The 27,701-nt window shown below is 39.2% G+C and overlaps 2 protein-coding genes across 5 annotated transcripts in view; both read right to left on the bottom strand.

Moving 5' to 3' along the window:
- Positions 1 to 11,567, bottom strand: part of LOC148066846 (ephrin type-B receptor 4a-like) — a 38,656-nt gene extending 27,089 nt beyond the window's left edge. The window contains exon 1 of the mRNA XM_087806723.1: positions 11,050 to 11,567. Coding sequence (XP_087662849.1) covers positions 11,050 to 11,128 — 79 coding nt within the window. The 5' untranslated portion in view covers positions 11,129 to 11,567. The remainder of the gene's footprint in view (positions 1 to 11,049) is intronic.
- Positions 11,568 to 15,285: 3,718 nt separating this feature from the next.
- dlg4a (discs, large homolog 4a (Drosophila)) overlaps positions 15,286 to 27,701 on the bottom strand; it is a 75,957-nt gene continuing 63,541 nt past the window's right edge. For all 4 annotated transcript variants that reach the window (XM_087806819.1, XM_087806818.1, XM_087806815.1 and 1 more), the window contains exons 13-22: positions 27,532 to 27,646; positions 27,121 to 27,297; positions 26,152 to 26,194; positions 26,061 to 26,085; positions 25,543 to 25,590; positions 25,386 to 25,487; positions 25,137 to 25,309; positions 24,918 to 25,030; positions 24,755 to 24,846; positions 15,286 to 17,859 (exon numbers count right to left, since the gene is read on the bottom strand). In XM_087806819.1, coding sequence (XP_087662945.1) covers positions 17,753 to 17,859; positions 24,755 to 24,846; positions 24,918 to 25,030; positions 25,137 to 25,309; positions 25,386 to 25,487; positions 25,543 to 25,590; positions 26,061 to 26,085; positions 26,152 to 26,194; positions 27,121 to 27,297; positions 27,532 to 27,646 — 995 coding nt within the window. In that variant the 3' untranslated portion in view covers positions 15,286 to 17,752. The remainder of the gene's footprint in view (positions 17,860 to 24,754; positions 24,847 to 24,917; positions 25,031 to 25,136; positions 25,310 to 25,385; positions 25,488 to 25,542; positions 25,591 to 26,060; positions 26,086 to 26,151; positions 26,195 to 27,120; positions 27,298 to 27,531; positions 27,647 to 27,701) is intronic.

Raw genomic sequence — 27,701 nt, 5'->3', positions numbered from 1 at the left:
AAAATGTATTACAAAATACCGTTATTATTTTGTCAGTTTGTTCTGCACTGAGCAACAGTCATCACTGCCGGCTCAGTCACTGCAGAGTCTACATGGATGATTTAGATGGATGAGATCACAGAGTTCACAGAATGTTAATTACTTCTTCGTCTTTTCATTTAAAATGTAAAAATTGTATTTAAGTGTTTCATTGGTGTGTTTGACCAGGAATCCGCTGATGCCAAGTGAGGGAAGAGAAGAGGTGATGAAAGGCATGTTTTTTTCTGCTCTACTGGGACGCATATCAATAAGTGTTTTGACTGGTGTAAGTCCCAGGACAGGATGTGACCCAGTTAGAGAGGATGCATCGCGCTGGACGGACTCTTGACCAACATTAAGTCCTGGACTCTTGCGAGTGAGTCTGATCTGTGTCACAACGGAATTATTCTGTTTCCATTAATATATTCAGTTCTTTAGCTTTTGAAAAGGTCAGACCTACTGTCAGAAAACACTCCCTGAACACTTTCTTTACTATATTTTATTTATTATCCTTAACTATCGACCGTATCGATCGTGAAATAAGTGAGTTATCACTAGCTATACAACTACCATTATCAATCAGCTTCACAGAGCAAAATTACAAACAAATGACAATTTATTTTTGTTATTAAAATACTCACTTGTATGCTCTTTGTTGCTCACTTGCTTCACCATGGTCCTAAATTTGCAATGTTTCTGGTTAAAAGAATAGTACCCCTCCATTTGAAGTGTGCCTCCGCCTCGTTTTCAAGGGCCCTTTATGTTACCCCTCCCCCTCATCCAGAGGAGATTGAGACACCCCTCCGTCTCACGGCATGCGCAAAACTGAGGGTTAGGGCTAAAATTGAGGGCTAAGACGAGAATCGAAACTGGGTCATAACTTGTCACAGTAGCTTGATTCTGGTGTTGATCCGCATCACCATCTGGAATTTGATCGATTGGTCACTGAATTGTATGCCTTTACCTCTCACAGCACATACCCCACCTTACAAAAACAATTTACAATAACTATCGTCCATTTAAGAACATGCCTTAGCAACAGTGCACTTTTAAACACTGTTACAGATTGAGATCCTCGTAAGGGAACACCATTTTCTCCTTGTGCAATTATCATGGAAGTTGTTTTTTTTTTTAATTTTAATGTTTGATGATTTGATGTCTTTTATCAATTCATGAATAGTGAGCCCCTACGATGCCCGCTGTCTGATAATAATAAGAAATAATAAGAAATCTTTCAACATTGCCATGTTTAAAAAAAATATATATATATATATATACAATACATTTTATTTGAAAATATATAAAAATGTGTGTTGATTTCTGTTTGTATGTTTCTATTTATTTGTTATTTATTTAAATCCTTAATTCTAATAAAAGGCACAGAACATCAGGCACATCAGAAGTGATGATAAAATAAAGTTAATATTATTTTGAAAATTCATGTTGACCATTATTTATGACCATTTATTTGAAAGATGTAGTTAAACTGGCATTAGTGGAAAGTATTTGTTGAAGCACATATGTAAACACTCATCTCTGACAATAATGCTTTGCTGCAAAAACACTCATGACCAAAAATGAAATCACAGAGTTTGCACGTAATACGCTTCCTTAATGACCCCCTCCCATCATTTAAACGGGCCTGTTAGTTTTGGCGTAAACACAGTGAACGGATGACCTCCACTGCAGAGGTTGTTAAAGCTTCTGCATTATTCAGGCCACACAAGTCAGAAGAGAATGTTTACTTTAATAGTGGTGGTATAAAAGTGTTGAACCTTATATAAAGAGAGGATCTCATAAGGATGAGAGACAACATCTTGGCTTCAATAGTTTACAAGTCATGAGTGTTGACCCACCGTGTCAAGCTCCGGAGCTCTCAGACTTTAGTTCCCTTCTGAATCGCAGAAAACAAAATGATTCCCTGAAGAAGATACAAATCTTGAACTTGCCTTGAGAACATTCATGGCAGAATAATGCAGTTCTGGGAGTGACCACTGGGCTTGACCCTTAGCCATTGTGTGCTGCTCATTAAAGCTTCTCTGGAGATTTTACCTACTCGAATGGCCAGCGCTGACCAAGTGAAGAGTTTTAGGATGTTGTTTTCTTAGCTTTATGCAGATCTGTATTATACTTTGCAGGTATTTTTTTGGCCCTCAAGAGGTTGTGAGGGAGTTCTTCCACTCCCTCTGCGTTAGATGGATCTACTGACTTCTTCAAGAAGTGGACTAAGTTTGTCACCGTGTTTTTTTGGCCTTTTAAAGCATGTATTTTAACTGTGTATTGTTTTGTTGTTTTAGCGCTTTATGATTAGCGCTTAAAAAAAAAAATGTCTTACAGTGAAACTAAAATATTTTTGACTACATTTAAGTTTATTTTACAATATTTTATGTACAGAGCCTTACAGTTAAACATTTGAGTTTAAAATGTTGATTGCAAGTTTTGATACCGTTACCGACAGTAAATTTCCACTCAAAGCTTAAAAAAGGAATTAATAATTTCTAGTGCAAAAGAACACATGGAACAAGTGACAAAACAACTTAATATGATCATCGTAAATTTCACCATCATTTTTTATCCTATTTGTTCTGACATCCCTAAACTCGCTGCCAGCATACAATAAACGAAACATTTTATTTTCCCATTTCTGTATTAACCTGATAGCGTTAGGATGTCTGTTGCATGATCCTAACTGGAAGGAGCCTGTTCAACTTCTACTTCATCATAACACAAGATAAGAATGTATGTGTTTTTGCTGCCCAGCAGGGAGCAACTAAATTTGCAACGCAATAATAAAAACTTGACTACTTGCACGATGCAACATAGAAAAAGCCTCTTGTAGTTCTGACTTTTTATGGCGCTTAATAATTCATAAAATTCATAAAAATACACTCCTGTGCTACGATTGATTCAATTGCTCTGCTCCACAACACATTTCAGTGTAATTGTGATATTGATCAGCCACTAAGTGAATCCCTGCTACTTCAAATTATGGCCTTGCTTTCTTAGAGTAACCCGACACCTAAAGTACATTTTTGCAGGCTCATACCGTCTCTGGGGAGACACAGAATCCTATACGGGGAGTGACTTGCAAGACAAAATGATAAAAGTGCCTTCTACAGATTACAACGCTTCTCCATGAGCAGAAGCAATGAGGCTTTAAATAAATAATTAAACTGTAACATGAGTGAAGAAACACTTGGGATGACACAAAAATTAGAAAGTAGTCAAACCAGTGGTGTGTGAACTGCTGATGGGTAAACAATCCCATTTTTAAAAATGTCCACTCGCTTTGACTTGCACGTTCTCAACCAGTCTCTTAATTTTTCTCTGATGAATCTCACCACATTTACCCTTTTCACAACAATCTGAATGACCCTTCAAAGCCTGATTGTTTAAAAAAAGGCGTCACAGCATGAGACTTAAAGGGATACCCTCATGTCGACTGACTGTTGGGAATATTTTTAGAGTTTTCGGTTCCTTTTTAGTATTATAGGAAAAAATGTAACTGACGCCCATATGTCGTCGTCTTTATCTTTCAAAACTTCCAAATACCTCTGTGGTGATCGTCTGTAACGTCTTGTATTAAAGCCTCACAATTAGGAATTGTTCTGAACAAACCCTAGATAAATCTGTATATTTTAAGATTGTGTGTAGGGTAAGGTCCAGGTCTCTCAGCCCCAGCTACTAGCAAGTGTATCCTCCATCCAAAACATTTCAAGCGTCAAGATTTACGCTGATGACCTGGGATCTTACGTTAAAAAAAGCTTAAAGGTAAACTCCTTTTCAGAACAATCTCTAATGTTGAGACTTTAATATAACATGGATGTTTACAGACAAGCACCACAGAGGTATTATGTTGTGTATAACTGACATTGAGTCCGTTACTGACTATTAATCGTGTAATATATTTACTCACCTCTGTGTTTATGAATTTTTTAGGTTTCACATTTTTTTGATCCATGATCAATTGTTAGGATAGCTAGCGTCTAACTACCACATTAGTGTGTTGAAAATTGTATTGTTTGAGGACAGACTTTTAAAACAAATGGCACTAACGTAGTCAACAGAGCTAACCAGCTTCAGGGCTAGCTAGTCCTGAATGTCTCGACATCTTTTCACTGACTAGCAGCCACGTGGTGGACGCCTCATGTGCTCCCACACATTCTTCATGCTTGAAAATAACATTCTTTGCCTGGGCTAAGAGTGGTGTGAGGTCCTGATCCGTCACAAACTGGCACCCCTGCAGGTCAGACAATTTGAATTCGTGTGGTGCAGAAATCTGGGATGATCTTGCTAACCAGCAGGAGACTTGAGCACCAGCATGTTTGCTGTCTCTTTTAATAATTCACACTTCCTTTGAGGGCATCATTAACACACCACATTTAATGTGCCGATTTAAAATGAAGTTGTATGTCACCGATGCAGTGCATCATAGCGATTTCCTCATTTAATTTAAACAGGTGTGTTATTTCAGTATCCCTTCATGTAAGACCCACAAATGTCTACTGTTACACTTCAAACCAAGAAAAAAAAAGTCTCCCAGTGAGTAATGTGCTGCGTGAGGTGGACAGCTTGAAGCTTTTTACAGAGCAGTTAAATAAACCATCTAAGGACCCACACATCTCTGTCGGGGTGTAAAGGAGAACAGAAGCTTTAATTCTGGGATGCATTTCTTACTCAGACACAGTAGGTTTCTGAGAGGGTGGTTTTGGTGGTGTGTTGCACCAAGATAGAGGAAGTAAGGAAAGAGTCCCAAAGTTAGAAAAAGTTTAAAATAAATATACATTCACAATTCTTGTATGTAAAGCCATGCTCCTCTTCTGGCCTTTCCTCAACATGAATCCTTCTCCACCTCCAACATCACTGCACAAGAACGCAGTAATAAACACAAATCAAGAAATACCAGTAAAGCATTCCTTCTGTGGATCCCTCCTGCCTTTCTACCTGAATGTGTAGGTTTCCTCTAGCCCAGGGCTGGTCTGATGCTAAATAAATTCCATTAGGGGCCACACTATATAGAGTGACTGTTATGGGGGGCTGTCAGGCAGAGAGACAGATTTTAATTTTGAGAGCAAGAAATACTTACAAATTAAGTGAATAAATGAACAGACACAAATAGAAACAAACATAAGAAAATTAGCTTTAAATCATATTAAACAAATTACCCAACTTTAATCTCTTTTACTCCCTAAATGCTTATTTTAAGCTTGAGATTTTTTCAAGTTTCCATCACATTTGTAACAAACCATCATTGCTGAAAAGACACATCATGTATTGGTTTTTGACTTTCTCCAGGTCAATAGTGTAGATCTTTGTTTGTAGCCACTTGTTTAGCCAAACCTTTATTTGTTAATAGCCATTTATTTTATGATGCTTATAATGATAGCAAACATATTTGATTCTATTTTTTTACCCAAAAATATTGATTTTGACACTTATTGTATTAATGTTATTTGTGTTTTAGTCGCTACACCGATGAGCTGCGTGGATAAAAGATTGTTAAATGTGATTGCATTTATTTTGGTTTTAGATTCCATTTTCATCTTTCTTACCAGGCTGCAGCAGCCTGTGCATGTGGTTAAAAGTGAGTAAGTTGAAGAAGGCTTTGTACCCATGACTTCTAAAAAGCTAGATAACATTAAGCCACAATAAGCTGCTAAATGCTTTTTGAAGTCAACTCTGAGGTGCGAGGTCTTGTGAGCCTGGCTGTGTATGCAAGTTTCAGGTTCAGTGGCTCCCAGGAACGACAGTCCAGGGAGGAAAACATGAAGGTGAAGGTGAATGTTCACCACCACACTTTTAAGTTGCAACAGGAGAACACAAAATGTAGGTCAACTTGTGACGCAGGAACAGACAGATGCTGAATCGAAAATGTTTCTTTTAAACCAGATTTTTAAATATTTCCTATAATTTGCTTTAGATTCCGCTGTCGACATCTCCTACTTTCCTTCAAAATCATATCTACCCCGATTTAAGGTGGCGTGAATATTCTTGTGTAACCGCTGGGATGGGCATGAGATCCTGTTTTTAATAAACCTCTTCATTATAACCACAGAAAACAAACATCTCCGGCCTTAGGTGTGTTTGATTACAACATGCAAATAGGAGTATGAATATTTTGCTCATTAATGGCACATATGCTCTGTTTGGAAGACTTGCGCCAGTCTTTACATCTCCCTTCGTCTCACTTCAAAGTGAACCCCCATCCGTCTAAAAAGTGCCATTCTCCTTGGTGCTTATGGCTGATAGGCTGTGGCCTCATTCTTGCTCTGCAGCAGCCTGTCCTCATTGTGTCCCACTCTCCGAGAGGAGCGAGTGGGTGGAGGACAGACCGGCTCTCCAAAGTGAACGCTGACATGGATGTATGGGTTGGGGGGGGGGGTGTACGCTCACGCTGAGCTGAACCATCATCCACCTGCAATCCCAGACTGAACCAGGCATCATTTCAGAGGATGAAGAGGAAGTCAGACACGGACTGAGAGTACTTGTGGCACTCGGATGCCGCCTGTTTAACTCTTGAGGAAGGTAATCATCGGATTGAGGTGCCGAGGATGATGGGCTACAGGCTTTTTCAGAAGGGGGGGGGGGTTGCTTGCTTTAAATGCAAATCCCTTTCTTATAAAAATCGGTTCCGTTTAAAAGGTTTTCTGGCAAACTATCCACACATCCACGGCAGGGGAGAGAGCCAGCAAGAGGAAACAGCATAGCAGCAGTCGAACATCAAGGAGATGGCGGACGTGGAAAGAGTAGCAAAAGAAAAGGCTACATGTATATGAAAGAGGGAATTGGGGCTCAAGTAAGGCCTTCACGGCGGACCTCCCCCCCACCCCCTGTCGTTGCAAGTGAAGCATAATGCCAGTGGTTCCCAAACATTAAAACATTTCTTTCATTTTTTCTTTTTTTTTTTAGAAATGTCGAGGCAACGATGTGAATAAATTGGACAGAGAAACACCCGTGCTGCATTCAAAGACGCTTGCATTTACTGTGGGGGACAAATCATGGTTTCGGCCACGTTTAGCTGGCTGTGCTTAATGTAGCAGACATGACTTCAGTCTATAAAACACATTTCTGTTGTTTTACTCATTAGATATCAGTGTCTTTATCAAGTCACACGAAAGAGATCCTTGGTGGAGGTTTGCCCTGTACCAATGTCTTTCTAGTATAAATAACAATTATTAAGCTTTTCGCTTTTGGAATGCTATAAAAAACAAGTCTTGCAATGACAGGCACGAGCGAGTGTCGTGTGTCGAGCAGGTCACTCCACACTCTGACACCTCAGTGATTTGTAGTTTTGGTTTAACCTGACTCTCTGACGACAACAGCGAGTCATTGAAGTTATAGCATACAGACAGAGTAAAAAGAGAATAAATAAGAACAGATTTGTCATGATACGTCCTTATTGTCGTCTATTATGAAAGTGTGACTTTCCTACTTCAACACTCATCAACTTTCTTTGAAGTAAATAAAAGCCAACTTTGTTTCATTTCAGGAGGCTGGCTAAGCCACCAGAGTGTTCTGTTTCCGACGGGCTGACTGACCCTTGACCCCTTTACCACAGACTAAAAAAGTGCTGTCAAGGTTTTTCAGGCAGACCTGAGCTAAACAAATTACAGCAGCAGCTGCGCTCTGATGGATCCGACACTGTTAAAAGATGACTTGTAAATAGAAGGAGGCAACAGCTGCTGTACACTTCCATATTGTAGAAAACATAATCCAAGTGCTAGTCTTAGATATTAGTGAGCACAGCTCAAGAGCAAACATGTTTTTGGTGGTTTTAAAACCCGTCGACGAAAAGCCTCAGAATCTCCAGAACTAGACGGCACTGATCTACAGTTTAAATGCAGACGGCGACAAGGACCCTTCACTGTTTACAAATCTGTGACAAGGTGGACGATCCGACAGGTTATTCCGCAGTGCTTCAGAATTTAACTTGAAGCTTTGGCAACTAGATAAAAGAGAATAAAACACAAGAGATTGTCTTATTAGTTTTCTTTTGACGAGTGTTGGGATGACAGCATGCAATATATTTGTTGCCAAAGCCAGAAAAGAAATATGTTTGCAAAGAAAACCTCAGAAAGGTAAACATTTGAATCTGCTGTGTGAATGTAAAAACAAAGATTTCACAAAGAATAGGTGTTCATTTGTTAAGCTTCCACCCATCTTCTTCAATAAATGCTGACACATCAGGGTCTTCTGAGCCAATCTCCAGATCAAAGACATTATAGACTGACAATTACGTACAGTTTTGAGCCAGCAACAGGTCTACAAGCATTTTTATTTTATTTGTGGTATGAAAACGATACTCAAGAGGGAACAGTAAAAGGAGAACACAAAGAGAAAATAGGACCGTGGTTAGCAACCGACCAAGATCTTCAAGAGAGACTTCAAAATGTTGAAAAACGGTTAGTTCAAGCTAAGTTTCAGATTAAAAAGTCAAACCCCCCTTCGTCAATCTCGCCCCAAAGCTTCTAGAGCATTATTTCGGTTTGAATCTGGTATAAGTGCCAAACCACTACAAACTCATAAATATATTTGTAACCGTAATTTAATATTTTTTATTCAGAATAATATAAAATTGGTATTGTGTTTTTGAGACTTTATCTATGTTATGTTCTGTCAGTATTGTTTGGGGGCTAAACAGTGTGTGTTTGTGGGCGATTTATTTGTCACATGTTAGTGTTGACACTGATGTAAGGTTCCATTACGAGTGAAGCCCAACAGCCAACAGCCATGACAATGGAATTAGCCAAATACAGTGTGACTATGATGTGATTGATCAAGCACTTCCCGATTCATCTTGAGTATCACATTCTACATTATTGAAAAATTAAACTCTTTCCACAACGACACAGTGTTCAGGCCACTTAAAACATTGTGACAATTAACATCAACATTTTCTAAACTATTAGTGTTGCACTGACTTGACAGCAAGTTATTATCACATGGCTATGTCATTTTCATAGTGGAAACATAATATTAATAGCATCGTCATAAAATAGCAGCGTCCCTCGGTTCTAATATGAGCGATTTCAAGATATCTTTGTGTTGAATTCCCACCAAAGATGATTAATAATTTCCACTGAAAGTCATTATCAGATAAAAAAGACAGGCAAGCGATAGTGTGCTGAAGGAGCAAGTGCTGTGTGTAAGTGGCTCATTTATCCTGGACTTGGGAAAAGGAGGAGAGACTTGGCAGCACTGAGCTTTTTTTCTGAGTCTCAGAACTCGCGACTAGGTAGAGAACCAGTGCGAGGATCTGAAGCGTGCAGTGCACATAAGCGAGACGTGATGTTCGCACTTGAAAAAGAGAAAGATGTTCCCTGACAACAGGGAGTCATGACCCTACATTGATGTCACATCTCTGTCTTGCGGAGCCTCTTGACAATCAGCAGCTTGTTAGCATTAGCTTACGCTAGGATGTGCTTTTCACCAGTGATTGCAGGACGCCTGGAAGCTTCAGAGGAAGGTTCCAAGACCTAAAATCAGTTTTTTATCCCATGGTAAAATACACAAAAACTAATGTAAATATTTTAGTTATTGGCTTTACCAACTCTAACAAATATAACTGCTGTTGCAGTGCATCATGGGACTTAGTGAGAGTGGTAGCAGTGCTAGATTAAGTCGGCATCACAGCTGAACTATTGCTTCATGTGTATGTTTGGAGAAATTACTCTAAAAAGCCAACAGGTAACGGATGATTTGGGGGGAAAGCAAGAATAGAAGGGCAGGGCCTTTCAATTCAGGGATACTAAGGCTGAGCCAATCAACACCGAGGATACTATCAATTATTTGTCAGGCATGTCCAAGTCTGGACCAGGGGTCATTTGTGGCCCTTGTGAAGACTTTGTGTGGCCCAACCCTCTCCAGAGAGTTCCTATATACTTTTTCCTGTCCATTAAGAAGTTCTAAATATTGTTTGAAATGTTAAAAATACATAAATGAACAGACTGGTAACTGGTCAGTAAAAAGACAACATTACATTTTTATAACATTTTATGCACCCAAAGACCCTCTTAAACAGCAAAACAGTTCCAAGCGTATCAACAATGTATTTGTGTATTTATGTATCATCATCAGATGTGATGAAGATAAATATCAGGCAATGTAGTCTTAACTCATTCTCCATGAGAACGACATTTGTTTTTCATGTGAGATTTCATATAATAAGAGGAAATAAGGAACACCGGTGTTTATGTGTCTGCAGCTGATGGATTCAGGGATTTACCACCACTGGTCAGAACCAGCATCGGATTGGACTGACCGGCTGACAGAGTCAAGTTCCTGCCATAGAAGATGTGCAGTCAAGCGTGTTGCTGGGGTTCCTGTTTACAACCACGATCGATTGCAGCCGGATCGCCTGGAATTGTTTTATTGTTCTTGTGCTCATTGTTTTCCTGCTGAATTTATTTTCTTAGTGTAACGCCGGTGAAGGCTGCATGTTTCATGCCGTGGTGATAGATCTTTTATGGTCATGGAAAACAAGGAATGTCTGAATAACTTTAGAGGATCCCAGATGAGGTGTGCATACACCAAAAAAAAAGAGCAGAAAACACAGATGAAGGAGGGAGAGAAAGAGTATTCCATGCAGTTCAACAGCTCACAGAAACAAAGTGGTCGGTGTTTGGATCCATTCATTGTAAAGACTTGTTGTTTCTGGTGCTTTTCAATCAAAGCCTGGACCACAACTTATTGCAGATTTTTTAGGATGAATTGAGAACAAAAGGGAATTGATAATTGTGTCATGCACCAACAACTGCTGAAACTCTGTCTTCAGAATAAGACCAGAATAATGAACTATTTTTTTTTATTGTAGACTATTGTAAGCCTACAATGAAAAGTCGACTAACAAGCATGTTTCAAAATGATCTTCAATCTTATCTTCTTGTTAATATGAGATCCTATCCAGACTCATCTGCTCTACTCCAAGTCCATGGCAGATGACAAAGCTCCCCACGCGACGTCTCCAGCACAGTCTCATGAACACAAACCATCTTCAGGTCAAAATAAAAACACACTAACAAGCAGACTTACCTTCTTCTGCGGAAGCCTGGAGGGTCCAGTCCAGGAGAGCCCACCACAGCAGGACGAAGAGCCTGGACAACAGCTCCATGACGATGGTGAGAATATCAGAGGAACCGTTGTTCTTGAGTGAGTTTCAATGTGGCTCCAACAAAATGGTTTCCTCCCGAAAACTTTTAATAAATATACCAACTTTGAGCCAAAGTCCCGGCTCGAGAACAACAGCCGGGGTGCTGCCCAGACTCGTCCGCCGGCTTCAGGTCGTCGTCACCGAGGGTTCATGTCTTCACTGTTCTGGTCCATAACAGGGACTCACCGGGCTGGTTATCTAGAAGAACCTTCTACCTCCTTCATACCTGCTCACTCTGCTCAACGGAAAGCCTCCAAAATACGCACTATAGGCTCCAATGGGGATAAAGAAAAATAGTCGGTGGACTCGCCTCCTCTACGTGTCAGGCTCACGGGCACGGAGGCAGAAGACGTGTCCAGGTCCGGTCCAGCATCAGAGGAAGGACAGACGTGCTGGTGGTTCGGAGCTCAGCAGCGGCTCAGTGAGGGACTCATCACCGCGTCAGAGTGGCAGCAGCAGCAGGCCCCGCCCCTACCCCGTTACCATGGCAGCAGAGAGCCAAGCCACGTGACGGGACAAATTAGTTCCGATATGAAGCTTCCAAATAAAAAGTCCAGTTGTGCGCCACCGGATAATCGATCACCGATCGAAACTGTTTACCATGTCTTTGTTCTGTGATTAGTTGATTAGGAACAGGTAGAATATCTGTCTTCCAAACGAGCAAGGTTCTCCAGTCAGTTTTAATGACATTTGTTAAATAATGAAAAAAGATAAATCAATAAAAGATCAAACTCTTAGAACATCTTATATTTCGAAAATATAAAATGTTATTAAGATCACAGATGATGTTTGAAACTTTAATAACAACAACAACGACAATAATGACAAGTATTAATAGCAGCAGTCGTCATATTTGAAATTCTTTAACTTAAATTCACGTTTGCAATGAAATTTATGTAAAATATGTCAATTGACTACTGAATGAAACATATTTTGGTGCATATTAACAACTCATAAAAGTTCATATGGAGATAGTTACATTACAATAAAAGAGTCTTAGAACTTTTATTTTCTTGAATAAATCACTGCTTCCATATTTCTGGTTCATTTTTGCTGCCTTAAAATACAGGTATTTTTTCCGTTGATTGGTCCATACTGGGGGCCAGTGGCGGCTGGCCGATAGAGGGCGCTCTCATCGCTATTGTAAGTAATTAAGTAATTAAGTAAGTAAATAAGTAAGTAAGTAATTAACGCATCGTCACGAGAGGAGCGAGGCCGACAGTTGCGCACCGGTAGGTCTCAATTCAGACTTCGGATCCTTTTCCATATTTTCGGCGACTGAACACAGCCAACCACAAGCCTGAAATATATTGTTTGGGACCCTGATTTGGTTCAATCCTCATTTGGTTCAGGTTATCTGTGGGGTCATTTTCAAGTTGTTACATGGTGACTGGTGACTTTCGATGCTGTACGAAGTTAAAGTGACCGTGTGTCTACAGTGTTGACGTCATTCCAGTCTGATGACAGGATAGTCGTTGCATTATTAAATCTACTTGCAACTCTCAACACAGAACATTTGAATAAGCTCAATAACATCACATCAGAGAAGTTTTTTAATTACTGTCTGTTTTCCTCAAGAGGAAGTGGAAGGGATTTTTGCTGATGGGAAACCTCTCTGGAAAGACAGCAGATTTAATAAACCAAAATGCAAATTTCAGGTCTAAATGACAAAATGGAAATGAGACATTAGAAATTCCCTCTCACTAACAAGGCCGGTGTTTGTTTCTGGCAGAGACATTTCGTCTTGTTATCATTTTTCATTATTTAAATAGCAGGAATTTTCTCAGTCGGAGATATTAAAGCTAAACAAAGTCTTTGATGATGAGTTTGTGAATATTTCATATTATAGCACAACAACAACAAGTACACATCAGTCATTTCTTAGCTTCTGGTCTTGCTGGAGAGATGTGACAAAGTGTATTGACTTGAGAGATCCTGTGAGGAGCCCAGTCATCAGAGAGAGACTCAAAGTAGAAGGCCAAGCAAGACAAAGATATCCCAGAACATATGATTATCCTGAAGAGCTGCAGGAGAGTTTCTCTGGTTGAATAGAGATGCATGTCACCTTTAAAGGGTTTGGCTGCTGGAGGAAAACTCACCAAGCCTGGAGGACATTCTACAGAATAAGGTTCAGGTTCAGTCAAAAATCACCTCAGAACTTAAAATTCTGCTGGTGGAATAAAAGCTGATGTTGCGTCAAGCGGGGCGAATGAATCTTAAATAGGCAAAGCTTATAAATTCTCTCAAGTGCTGACTCTGTGTTACAGCGTGACGCCCTCCTCAGTTCCACGTTATCAGCCGTTCGAAAATGAAACATTCAGCTTCCTCTGAGCTGACGCCGTTCATATGGTACTGACTTCATGATCTCTCTGGGTCATGAGCTCCACGCGCTGTCGACACATTGACTCCAAATCCATCCTCAAAATCCTGCTACATCTTCGTCATGTCGACTGTGACATCATCAGGCCGAACCAACGTGCCTCAAGGCGTCAACAAAAGGGAGGAAGTCCAGTCATCTGGAGGAGTTTGAGGGGTTCCACTTGGAATCTGGGGAGGCGGACACTGGGACAAAGACCGAGGAGTGAAAGACACAGCAGGCAAGAAGGGTTGGATCCTCCAATTGTAGCTGAAGCTGACATGCGGAATTTTAACAAATGACGCTGACAACTTTTGTGTCGACAAAAAAGGATGAGACAATGTGGTGTGGCTCTCCAGCAGAGGAAATCATAAACGCTACAACACTTCTAAGTGGTGTGACAAGTGGGATGCTAACCCAGATATCAGAAAAAACATTGAATCAAGGTTGAAACACTGTGAGTCCACATTGATATCTGATGTTAAAACAACATTAAAAGTGCTCGCTATGAACAACATTGAGCCAATTCTTACACTGAATAAATGTCTTTTCAACTATGTATGCATTGCATTATATCATATTGAGTCCCAGCTCTGTCTAGATTGGTCACAAATGCCCCCGCCCATCATCTATTTGTCTAATGTGGAACAAATGTTGATTCATAAGCTGATTTCCAACGTTGAAATGGTAGCTTTAATTCAACATGGAATCAACATTCTTTTCTCTAAATGAACCATCCAACTTTTATTCAACATTGAATCAATTTTATTAGCTATCTGTGTATAGTCGAAGAGAAAATGATCGACTGTCTGAATAACATGAGTAGTAAATAGCATGTTTAAATCTATAGATCAGTTTCCTTAATGTTGCTTCACGCAGAGGCCTCGTAACTCATGTGACTAGCCAGTCAGTGTTTCATCAGTTTTATTTATTATCAGATGAAAACTAAATGTAATATTTCAACAGAAGTTGCGGTTCAACATTTTTGTAATGGTTGACAACAAAAGCAAAAAGCTACACACCTATTACATAATTTTGTCCATACAAACTATTTTAAATGAAACAATACAATAATCATATAGTCATATATGTAACGATTGCTAAAATACTTTAGTTTAGTCTTTAAACTTGGGGGGGGAGAGTGTTATTTTCAGACTGCAGACTCCTGTGCAGGTGTGATCAGCAACATGATGGCTAAACAACCAGAGGTCCACAGATACCTTTTATCATGTTATACCTTGATGGCTTCCCCGGTGCTTCTGTCTGCCATCCTTACTTTTTCATCAGACGTAGAAAAGCCTCTTCCTGACCCTGCTGATAAAAAAACATGCAGAAATGTATAAAAGAATCTTTTTTATGTAGGTCACTTCCCAACAGTGACGAATTACATAACAACGCTTCTGCCCTCACATGAGTGAAGACGAATATTCCACAGTATCATCATCGCAGCAGACACACACACATATGCACAGACCCACACAAATACAAAGAGGCACACACACTGATTTAGTTGGTCGCTCCATGTAACAATTGAGTCGTCATATCTGACTCTTATGTGCTACATATCGTATCTGGAATTTGACATTTGAAGTATTTTCAATGAGAAATCCTAATAATGGAGACCATTTGGGAGGCTGAGGCGTGAGGATCTTGTCCAGGAACATGTGAAGTAAGAAGAGCAACTCGCTGAAGTCACAGAGAAAAAGCAACATGAGTCAGTCGAAACACAAACAAATGTAAAAAAGACAAATGCCACGTCATATTTCAGAAAGCATTTTAAATTAATTTTATTATTTTTTAGCTAATTTACATCAAGCGCACTGAACTTGAACATTTGAATTCATTTTATTTGTTAAATATATTCTTTTTCTGTCGTCAGTCTCTTCTGTAAAAATGTATATACTTTAGAACGAATATCACACGTCATGATACGGATGGCTGAGAGAGATTACTTAAATACATTGAGAAAGAAAACAAAAAGATGTCTGTGTGTAACTGTAAGTGTGCGTGTGTGTGTGTGTGAATTTCCTTTTCGTGTTGAAGCAATTGGTCAGGGATGACATCTCGTTTTCTCTGCAGTGTCCAACACCATATTTACAGCGTTCTCACAAATAAAACAAAAATAAAATCTCTACATGTGATACCTTCAAAAGAGAAAATTACACAGACAGAAACTAATGATGGACTCACCAGCTCAAAGAGAGTGAGCAAAACAAGGATAAATATGAATGATCACGTCAATATTTCCACCTTCACTCTTAGAATTCAGAAAAAATAGAAGTAAATACATGCTCAGGAAACCATCTCTGACCTGAAGCCCACCGTCAGTGCAAACGTTAGGTGTTTTTCCTCATTGCATAACATCAGTTCAGTATTGCACTACTTCATTATGTGCGTGTGTCACACTCCCTCACACACATACACACACACACACATATGCACACACACACACCGGACACTATTGTACAGAACCACCAACAAATATTAATCGTCTTCTTAAAGATGTTTTAATATATATTGCACAAATTCCTGCCACACACACACTTGGGATCACATCTTTTTTCAAATAATAATTAAAAGCAAAAAATGATCTAAAGTACTCAAAATTAAATGGAAAACTGAAGTATAAACACAATTTGCCACATTTTAAATGTAGTAAATCCATACATTAAAAAACTTTAATCAAAAACACAATTGCAATGTTTTGTGATTTTCATCTATTCTTTGATCTTTGCTTTTTTTTTTTTTTTTAAGATTTTACTTTTCTGATTCTCTTAAATGGAAAATACAAACAAACGTTTGAGAAGGAAATAATACAGTCTTAAAATAAATAGGTTATATTTACCGATATATAAATAAATAAAAAACACATTTTGGCAATAATTGTTAAAAAAAAAATCTTAAAGTTAAGTATCCCTTGACTGGCTCGACTTACACACACTCACACACACACAGCTGTGTTTCAACTAATCCTCAACACTGATGTCATCTTCATTTGATTGACAGCTTCTGTGGTTTGTGTTGTTTTGAACTAGAACAATGAACGTATAAGTGTTACTCCATCAGCTAATTCTGAGCTGAAAGCAATATAATTTGAGCGAAGAGACTTAGAAATCGTCATAAAAAAGATATATGTATTTAGATATATTTATATCATTTATATAGAGAGGATATTTATTAGTTGAACTTTGCGTTTGTGTGGACACAGGAGGGAGGAAGAAGCACTAGGGAAAGCTGAGTGAAGAAAACTGAACCTGTGTTTCCCACACTGAGGAGAATCCACACAAAAATGTACACAGAAACACACACACAAACACACACTGTGCCTTAGTTGACAGTCAGCCACAGAAGACAGCCGTGTGTCTGCAGTGATTGTTGGTGCGCTGATGATGTTTGTGCCCAGAGAGATAACGTTCGCACGGGGATGCCGACTCAAAGGTCAGACGGGGGGGGAGGTCTGACCTGTGAGGCATCCCACCAACTCCCTTTGCCAAGGCGTGTGCTAGGTCACAGCTGAGGTCACGACTGTGTGTGTGTTTGTGTGCAGGTGTGTGATCCGAACGCTCTCCTTCAAACATGCTTTTAAAAAACGCTCTTCTCCAGTCCATTGTCTTTGAGGACGCATGCACGGCTTCAGTATGACCTCTCTGACCTCATCAACGTTTACACCACGCCTCCTCACCGCATCCAAGTCACGAGAAAATGGCTTCCCCTCCTGGTCAGGTAGGATCTCCTCAGTGGTTAGCCCCTCATCTCTCTGTAGTACGAGGCAGAGCTGACAGGAATAGGAGCATGTTGCTGATATAAAAAGTCATTGAGCACCTCAGAGGTGAGACACTTAAGTGTAGATGGTGAGACCAGCCAAAAACTAAACTTCCTTCTGGATCTTCAGAGCTAGACTCAGACGGTGTCACACTTGCCACCAAAATGCACCTGAAATACAGAATGTACAGTACTTGAAGTGATGAGAGTGAGATGTTGGAGATGGACTGTGGGAGGAAGAAGCATTCTAATGTCAAGTGTGCACACAGAAGCTCTGACGCCTGCTAGCATCAACTGTCCTCCTCTACTTGTATCCACCTCCACCTGTCACTTGCTGTCTTTTTCTTTGCCCAAGCACTGACTTTTGCTGAAGGACAAGACAGACAGGCAGGCGGGCAGACAGGCGAGGCTGCTGTGAGGGTGAAGGGTGGTGTCTAGTGGAGTTGAGCGGTCAGGTGGAGGCAGCATCACAGCCTCTCCCGGGCCGGGATCCAAATGTAAGGCCCTGATTGCTCCTCGATGACAGTCTTTACTTTGTGGTAGACTTCTTCAAAGCTGTCTCCTTCCACCACGGCTGCAAGTAGACAAGAAGGACAGGGGTCAAAGGGGAGAGACAGGTCAGTGAGGAAAACAGACTGGAACGTTCTCTGCGAGTCAATCGATGTTTCTAAGAGTGATCTGTGGATGAGGTTTCATGAATTTTTTGAACTTGAATTTGACTGAATTAGTGGTTCAGTGCCAAAGTAGTGCAGAGGGCGCCATCTAGTGGCCATTAAAAATGAGCACAATGTTTCATCACATTTCATTAACCATATCATTAAACCTCAACAACTGTTTCCTTACATTGCATTAAATCGCATCAACTGTTTGAATCTTTATCCCCTGTGTCATGTTAATTCATCAACTGTTAAAAGAAACCCCATCAAATGTTTTAAGATAACTCATCAACTGTTTCATGAAACATCATATACTGATCCATAAGTCCGGAACTGTGCCATTACACCTTGTCAACTGTTGTTTAAATCTATTATCCTTTATTTCAAGACATCCCATCAACAATTTCATCGCAACACATCTAATATTTTCAGAAACCACATCAACTGTTATATCACACTTTATGTGTTTCATGACACTGCATCAATTATTTCATCACACCTCGTCAACGTTTTCATCACATTATCTGATTCATGAAACATCATCTACTTATTTATGACAACTTATCAACCTGTCATTATAGATCATCGACAATGTCATGACACCTGTTGGCCAACTGTTTTTTCACACCCTTTCACACTCTTAAACTGTTTAATGAAACATAATCTCCTTGTTCATCGCCCCTCATTGACTGTTTGATGGCACCTCATCATCCCATCACTTGTTAATATGTTTAAGTAAGTTCATACAAGAATCTAAAGTTAAACTCAAGGGCCAGAAAAGGAAAGACATATTGAAAATAGACAGTAGTATTTGGTGAGTATGAATATTATCACGTTGTTTTTGTTAGTTGTACACTATATTTAATTAATGTAATATACACGTAACACTTGCAAAATTTATTGTAATGCAACATTCTGATTTTATGCATGGATTATATGAAATAAATATTTACTAGGTTTAAAAAAATGTAGCTTTAGTAGGTTTTTATCAATTTTAACTATTTATAGTTTTTATTTTATCTTCTATCTGCATGAGATGGAAAGACCCACAGACAGTGGATGCTATGGTAAACCTGGTGGGCTTTTGTCTCCTGAGCAACAGGTGAAGGTGGATATTTTATCAAGGCTTTATTTTTTTTTTAGAATCCCTTATTAGTCCCGCGAGGGGAAATTCAGCCATTCACACATACTGACGGGAGTAGGCTGCACACTTGCGCCAAGTTCACCATCAGGAGCAGTCAGGGTGAAGTGTCTTGCTCAGGGACACAACGACATTTAGCTATATTGAAGACCAGGATACAGATGCTGGGGACTTAAATAGGTTAAAAAACAGGTGGACTGCTCTATGCTGACTTTTCAGTTCATTATTCACCCATTACATGGTGGGGTACATGTACAAAACAATCGATTTTTATTATTGTCCTTCTATTTGGTGCATTGGAAAAATGGTCATTGATGCCTTTAACCATTAAACTATAATATTTGTAAGGGTCTATTTAGCTTCGCTGATTGAAATACAATCGCAGTAAAAAGGAAAAGCTTGAGGCACACACTAATGAGCCTCCACAAACATCTCCATTGAGGCGGAGAGACTTTTAAAACTAAAGGAAATAAGGCGGACGTTTACAACAAAGTAACAAAGGTTTGTGTGGTGAAGGACAGGTGCATGGACTTTATTTACAGATAAAGGTAAGACCAGAAACGATTTTAATCTTAATCGTATAAAAAAGAGATAAGAAAATTTAAACTCTACATTTGGCCTTAAATAAAATATTCTTTGTTTTTCTCACACTGACCCATTGACCCATTTAATACTCAATATTGATGTTTTCATGATAATAAACTTTGGTCCTTTTGCGTAGATCTAGCCAATAACAGAAGGCCCCACGAAATATTAACCAATCGAAAGCAACAACGATTTAAGAGATGTGAGTGCATCGATACACAAGCCTCATTCTATTCTCTTTCTCCACGCCTTTTCAAGAAACTTCGCTGATATAAGAACTAAATTAGTCCTTCATGATCATCAGCGCAGAACTCTGACACCTCGCTCCCCCCTCCCTCACCTGTCTAGCATTGTAGAGATTTTTCACACACAAAATTAAAATGATCAAAGAGAAAATCCCTCTCCTTTTGCGTGTAACCCCTGGTGTCACTGAGCCTGTCACCACCTTGTGGGACTTCTTTAAGTCTGTAACTCTGGCTGATATTTGAGCACTGGTGAGCAAGATGAAACCCTCCTCTTGCTCGTCCGACATCCTTCCGTTTAGTTTCTTTATTAAAGTGTTTGATGTAATCAGCCCCTGGGTTACCAAAATGGTTAACCTCTCCCCTTCCACAGGTTTTTTTTGTGACTCGAAAAGCCAGGCTTAGACCCGACTGACCTCAGTAATTTCAGACCTATTTCCAAACTTCCATACTTGTCCAAGATCTTAGAGAAGGTGGTTCTGGTTCTCTTGAACAGCTTAGTCAATTGTTTGCTAAAAAATCAAACAATGGTTGAGTGAAAACACTAAATGTCGAAAAAACTGAAACTCTGTTTATTGCTCCTGATGATAAGATTCCAGGGTTGAGTCAGTACTCGGGTGACTTAGGCCAGTCTGTCAAACTGAGCCTGAGAAACCTGGGTGTTGTATTTGACAAAGACGTGTCTCTAGTTCAACACTGCAGAAAACTGACCAAAAACTGTTTCATTCAACTGAGAAAAATCTCTAAACTTGTCACAACATGATCTAGAGCTTATTATCCATGCATTTGTGTCTTCTTGTTTGGACTATTGTAACAGTTTATTTTCGTGTCTAAACAAGAAAGAGCTGTTTTACCTGCACTTAATACAAGCTTTAAAATTCTGGTTCTTAATTTCGGGTCTATTCATGGTCAGGCTCCTCCTTACATCAGTGATCTGATCCAGCCTTACACCCCAGCTCAAGCTCTGAGGTCTGTGCATCAGAATCTACTGATGGTTCCTCACACACGCTCCCTGATTTTCTGGGACTCCTGTGTTTGTCTTATGTGTCTTGGCCTTTTAAAGTATGTATTTTAGCTCTATATTGTTTTTGATCGCTTTGTGACCCTGTTCCAGAAAGGCGCTTTACGAATAACCTTTAATTACTTAATTACTTACTTACTCAGTAGCAGCTCATTGTTCCCAGATCTGAGCCTACTCAGACATCTCTCCAAAAGGTTTATTTCTCTCACATCCTTCGTGAAATGTACTTGTTTCTTTTGCTCTAATTTGTTTCAGTACTGAAAATTGAATAGTAAGTTTTTTTAATTTCCAAAGTTCATAAACTGTAACGTGTTAGAGTAATAAACACAGTGACATGGTTCTTTATTCAAATGTCAGAAACAACATTAATAATTGTTTGCTAGTCTTTTATTAAACTTATCCCTATGAAGGTAAACAATATGACATTTTTAAGATTGATTTAGGATCATTCATAATGTAACTTGGTTTTTGTATGTGTCTGCGGGCTAGTCAGACTTGCCTGCTAGTCCTTCCAACTGATGAAGCCACTTGGATAAGGAGCGAAACGTCTTCACAGACAAAAACCAAGTCCAGTTGACCTGATTCAATTGCCTAGAGATGCCTTTGCCCTGCACAAATGAGAATTTACAGACTCATCGGATTACATAATTTTGCACTGAATCGTACCGAATCGAATTGGATCAAATCATTACAGAGTCAAATCAAATTGTTTGTTTTTAAAATGTATCTTTCCTGAATCGTTTCGTATCCCATGTATCTAGATGCGTATCAAACCGTCTTATATTGGAAAGATGCACACCCCTAGTAACTTCCCCTCAGTGGGAGAAAATAAATGTCCTGCTTTCAAATGAAGAGCATTTAATCAGCTGCATAATGCTTTATTATCACGGTCATACTCTATGCTGTTTAAAATTCACGTTATATATTCCTTTATTAAGATGATTCATCAGATGATTCATTTTTATCTATTGATTGATTGTTTTAAACAAATTTAGATTTATATTTTCAGCCAATTGAAATGTCTCAGATAATTAAATATGGCAGGTTAAAGATTTTGAATATCATTTTTTTTTTTAAATACATTGATAATTAAAACATAATATTTCAGCTATGACTCTTTTGTCATTATCAAAGATGACAGGTTTATGAAGCTATAAATCAATATTCATCCACAATCGAATACTGACAAAGATCTGGAGGATGTAGACTTATATCCCACTAAAAACACAACAGTTGAATATAGACTTTTGGAGGAATTATGAATTAAATCATCAACTGGCAAGCAGGTCTGTTATTTTGTTCCAAAACAAGGAGGAAAGAAAAAACCCTGTAATCACGAAAACAGTCTTTGTCCTTTACTGAGACAACCATCAACAATTTATAAACAGCAGATTATGATCCTTGCTAGAAAATGTAAGTGAAACTTTAGATCGCTAATATTCATGATTGAACAAATTCATTTAATTAAAAATAGTATACAATCCAAATATTTCTATTCTTTTTAAGCTCTACCACTGCAAACTTCTTTTTTCAACCAACTCCAAAAATCATTTAGTGCATTTCTTTAGAACAAGAAAAAGGCAGGACTGCATCTAAAATGGCTATACATTCCATCTAAAAGAGGTGGGCTAACATCTTCTGAATGACCTCATGGGTTGAGAAAAATTAAACTGCAAACTCTTCAATAATTATTTGTCTCTATTCCACTGATGAAAATACATTAAAAAACAAAATAAAAATACTTTCCTTAGAAATATAATTCCAATTGGGCATTCTTTTTACAAATATGTCAATGATAAAATAAAAATGCCAAATCTCCACCTTTTTGGTGAAATAGAAATTTGTAATCATGATGAAAAAGATATGCAGAAGATGATTGACCTCTACGAGGATGGAGATTAACTGTCATTCGAACAGCTACAGAAGAAGTGTGCATTTTCTGAAAAGAATCAGAACGCATCATCGCATCAAAACACAGTCCTTTACAGGACTTTAAAGGCAGAAGTATGAACCTCAACTATCCGAAGTTGAAGAACTAAAAGTTAAGTACCTGAGTAAGAAAGGATACTTATCCAAGAATTGTAATTTTTTATCAGAACATAGAGAATCAACGATGGATAAATTGAATGGATGGAAAGCAGATTTAAAAGAAGATATGAAAGAGTCAGAATGGATCAATGTATGACCAAAAGCTCAAAATCAGTCAATTAAAACGAGGGCAAAACTGCAAGAATAAAAATGGATCATGAGGACATATATCAATCCAGAAAGACTTCATCACACGTCACATAACATCCCAGGCACCTGTACCAATTCCTTGAATAAAAAAAACAGTTTTGGAAAAATGGAATTTAAACATTATCTGAAATGTTCCAATAATTTATTGTGTTGGTGGATTGGGTTTGTTCTGTTGTATTCTTGTTGTATTCTAGACTTTGGACAGCTCCAGGTAAGGAGGGCTTTTGCTCTTTGCATCAAATTGAAATATGTGGAAAAGGGAGATAATGAATAGCATTCACCTGGAAAAGCTGACATATATAGCAAAGGGGAAACAGAAAGACTTTGCCCAACTTTTGGAACCATAAATGGGTATAGTGGACATAAGTAAGTAAGTAAGTAAGTAATATTTATTTATATAGCGCTTTTCGAGACCAGGGTCACAAAGTGCTTAAACAATCAAAACAATACTCAAAAAAGTGCATACTTTAAAGATCAAGATAATACTGAGAACAACACAGGAGTTCCAGAAAATCAAGGAAAAGCCTGAACAAATAGAAACGTCTTAAGGGAGTCAGTAGACTCAATCAAGACTCAATCAAGCGCAAAGAGAGAGGAAGATCGTTCAAAAGCTTAGGAGCAACAGCCTGAAAAGATTTCTCTCCTCTGGTCCTGAGCCGTGTGCATGGAACCATAAGTAGATTCTGATCCACAGACCTCAGAGCCCGAGCTGGGGTGTAAGGCTGGATCAGATCAGTGATGTAAGGAGGAGCCTGACCATGAACAGCTCTGAAAGTAAGAACCAGAATTTTAAAGTTGATCCTGAAAGAAACTGGAAGCCAGTGAAGTGTTTTAAGGATCGGAGAAATGTGAATTCTTCTACTTGAGCGGGTCAGAATTCTCGCTGCAGAGTTCTGAATCAACTGCAGACGAGACAGCTCCTTCTTGTTAAGACATGAAAACTGTTACAATAGTCCAGACGAGAAGAAACAAACGCATGGATTACAAGCTCCAGATCATGTTTCGACAACATTTTCCTAAGTTTAGAGATTTTTCTCAGTTGAAGGAAACAGTTTCTGGTCAGTTTTCTGCAGTGTCGAACAAGAGACATGTCTTTATCAAATACAACACCCAGGTTTCTCAGGCTCAGTTTGACAGACTGACCTAAGTCACCCAAGTACTGACTCAACCCTGGAACCTTATCATCAGGAGCAATCACCAGTGTTTCAGTTTTGTCCACATTTAGCTGTAGAGTGTTTTCACTCAGCCATTGTTTGATTTCTAGCAAACAATTGACTAAGCTGTTCAGCCTCTGGGGCTTAGTTGGATCAAAAGAGTAGTAGAGCTGGACATCAGCAAAAATGTGATAAGAAACATCTGGAAATCTCTGAATGATTTTACCGAGGGGAATCAAGTACAGCAAAAACAATAAAGGACCCAGAACAGAACCTAATGTAAACATTATCTACTAAAAAGACCAAGAAGAGATGAAAAGGAAAATTAGCAGAAATGATTTGACTTGCATTTTTTGTTTAATTTTTTATCTTGGACAATGAACTGGAATCCTACAAAAACGATAGTTAAACGATACTAACTAACCCACTTACCCGAGAAGAACTCGAGGAAGTCTTGTTCTAGTTTAAGAGCTCGGTCCATTCCTTTCCTGGCCTGCTCCTCCGTCAGCCGGGTGTTGATCTCTCTGTCACACAAGAGGGTTCATCAGACCACAGATCTGAGCCACACAGCATCAACATTAGGTGGGAAGCCTACAGGACATTCTCCAGTGACTTTGGCCGAACAAAGATGGCGATGGGATGGAGCTGGGCCGCCTGTAGCCGGCGGACGGCGTTTGCTGATACATCCAGGATGCAGTGTTTACCCTGCTGCTCACAGGAAGAGACTTGTTAAATGCAGCTAGTTCACTGAGCGGCACTCATAAAAGGCTAATGACAGCATCAGCGAAGAGAGAAAAAAGGTTTTGGTTCTGACCTGTTCAGCCACCTCACGGACACTCTGGACACTTGTGCCGTACAGATGGCTGTTGTACTGACCCGCCTCGATAAACCGGTGACTTTGGATGTCCTTCTCCATCTGTTCCCTGGACGACACAAAGTGATAGTCCCGGCCGTCCACCTCGTACTCCCTCTTTGGTCTCGTGGTGTCTGAAAACACATGGGTGATCCGGGTTCATGACACGATGCTGGCGTCCTCATCAGAGACTGAGGGGTCGTCACTCACGTGGCACACAAGATCCAAACTTATCAGGGAACTCAGACAGCAGGTCGTCGTTGATCCTATCCTTCACAGGACCCAGAATGATGATGGGCCTGGCGTAATGAACTGTGGACCAAGACAAACATTGGATAGAGTTCCACAGAATAACAGATTTACTCACCTTCCACTTGGGTGACGGTCTCGTAACTGTTGGAGGGTTTATCTCTCCCTGGAGACGAAGAGTCAACGTGAGTCAAAACTCTATATGTGCTTATTATAGTGAGCATGTGTCGTCCTATTAGTGCAAGATGTTCCCTCTTTTAACCACACAAGGAGACGCCCAAGGTTGTCTTTCATAAGATCTTGAACATTCAAAAACAAGTTTCTTGCTTTCTTTCTTTGCTAGTTTGTGATGAAGAGAAACAGATTCAGCATCTCTTTTCCAAGGACATTGTTTATCTAAAGCACTGAATGGTCTGAGTGAGTTTGTGTTGGTATTGTGTATACAGTTATAAAATAATTCACCTTATATTATACACAAGAATTCCCTCATTCGGCCTAAAGTTATCTTTATTGTGTTTGAATTGTTGTTTTGGCTCAATGCACAAAATTCAAATAAAAAAACTGAGCTTCAGTCAGAACTCATGGTAAGTGTGCCTAAATAACAGTTCATACAATTGCAGGACAAATAGCCATTACCTTGAGAGTTCTCACGTCCATGATCCTGCAGAAAAACAAGATTTAACTACCGGCACCAAGCTTCAATCAGTCGACGTGTAAATGTACATACTCTTTCTTTGGTGTTGGTGCGAGACCACTCTTTCCTCTCCACTCTGTGGAAACAGCAAATCACAGTAATTACACTTCACAGGGATAATAACGGAGGCTGCAGCCGATTGACTTGGATTCCTGTTCGCATTTCAGATGTGGAGACATTAAAATGTAAGACAGGTGTCACGTTTCCAGACCAAAGATAATGTATTTGACACAATCTTCATAGACACACTTACATGACTGTTGAGTCATGAAACAGTGTTCATTAAACAGCATATGATGTTCATTAAACAGCTGAGGATGTTCATGAAACAGCATATGATGTTCATTAGACAGCTGAGGATGTTCATGAAACAGCATATGATGTTCATTAAACAGCTGAGGATGTTCATGAAACAGCATATGATGTTCATTAAACAGCTGATGATGTTCATTAAACAGCTGATAATGTTCATTAAACAGCTTATGATGTTCATTAAACAGCTGAGGATGTTCATGAAACAGCATATGATGTTCATTAAACAGCCGAGGATGTTGAATAAACAGCTTATGATGTTCATTAAACAGCTGATGATGTTCATTAAACAGCATATGATGTTTATTAAACAGCTTATGATGTTAATTAAACAGCTGAGGATGTTCATGAAACAGCATATGATGTTCATTAAACAGCTGATAATGTTCATTAAACAGCTTATGATGTTCATTAAACAGCTGAGGATGTTCATGAAACAGCATATGATGTTCATTAAACAGCTGATAATGTTCCATGAAACAGCTTATGATGTTCATTAAACAGCTGATGATGTTCATTAAACAGCTGATGATGTTTCATGAAACATTATGGTACTTCCTGCTTTATACACTTTGTCTCTCAAGCACTTATTTAATAAAATCACCTGCTTAGCTGTGAAAATGACGACAACTTATAATGAAACCTCATCAACACATCAACAGTTGTCTATGTAGAAAACCTGTGACCCACCTGTTCTTGCTGGGGATGAAGCCGACTTCCTCTGCTTCATTTGGCGGGCAGACCTTTCGTGCCTGCCACCATTCCTCGTCGCCACAATCCAAAACATGGAGCACGTCACCAAACTTGAAACCCAGAGCTTGACTAAGGAAGCCACAGTCTGCCGTCTTGTCATAGTCAAATAAAGCCCTATGAGAAGGCAGAAGTAAAACCGTTTTTACTAATGTCCATCTCATGTGACCACATTAAACTGAAACAACATATACAACTGATTGAGTACAGCACGAGTGAGTGAGATTTGAGAAGGATTTTGAAAGTAAATTAAATGAGTTTCATCACTGAATACAAACTAGATAAATCGTCTTAAAATATGTCACTACTGTGCTTCACCACATCCTGAAAGAATCTTCTTCAGTTTTCTACCTGATGTAGAAGCCTCTTTTAGGGTTGCTCCGAAGCGTTGTAGTTCCGGAGCCCATGCTGCTGTTCATCAGCTGTTCCCGCAAGTCATGGATCTTTGCCTCAAAACGACTGTACTCTGTAGCAAAAAACGAACATGTTTAAAGTAATGAACACAATAGCTTTGCTGACGT

This window comes from Callionymus lyra, chromosome 14, assembly GCF_982586985.1.
Source record: "Callionymus lyra chromosome 14, fCalLyr1.hap1.1, whole genome shotgun sequence".
NCBI classification, from domain to species: domain Eukaryota; kingdom Metazoa; phylum Chordata; class Actinopteri; order Syngnathiformes; family Callionymidae; genus Callionymus; species Callionymus lyra.
Note: the sequence above shows the minus strand (reverse complement) of the source record. Positions and strands in the feature narration are given on the sequence as shown.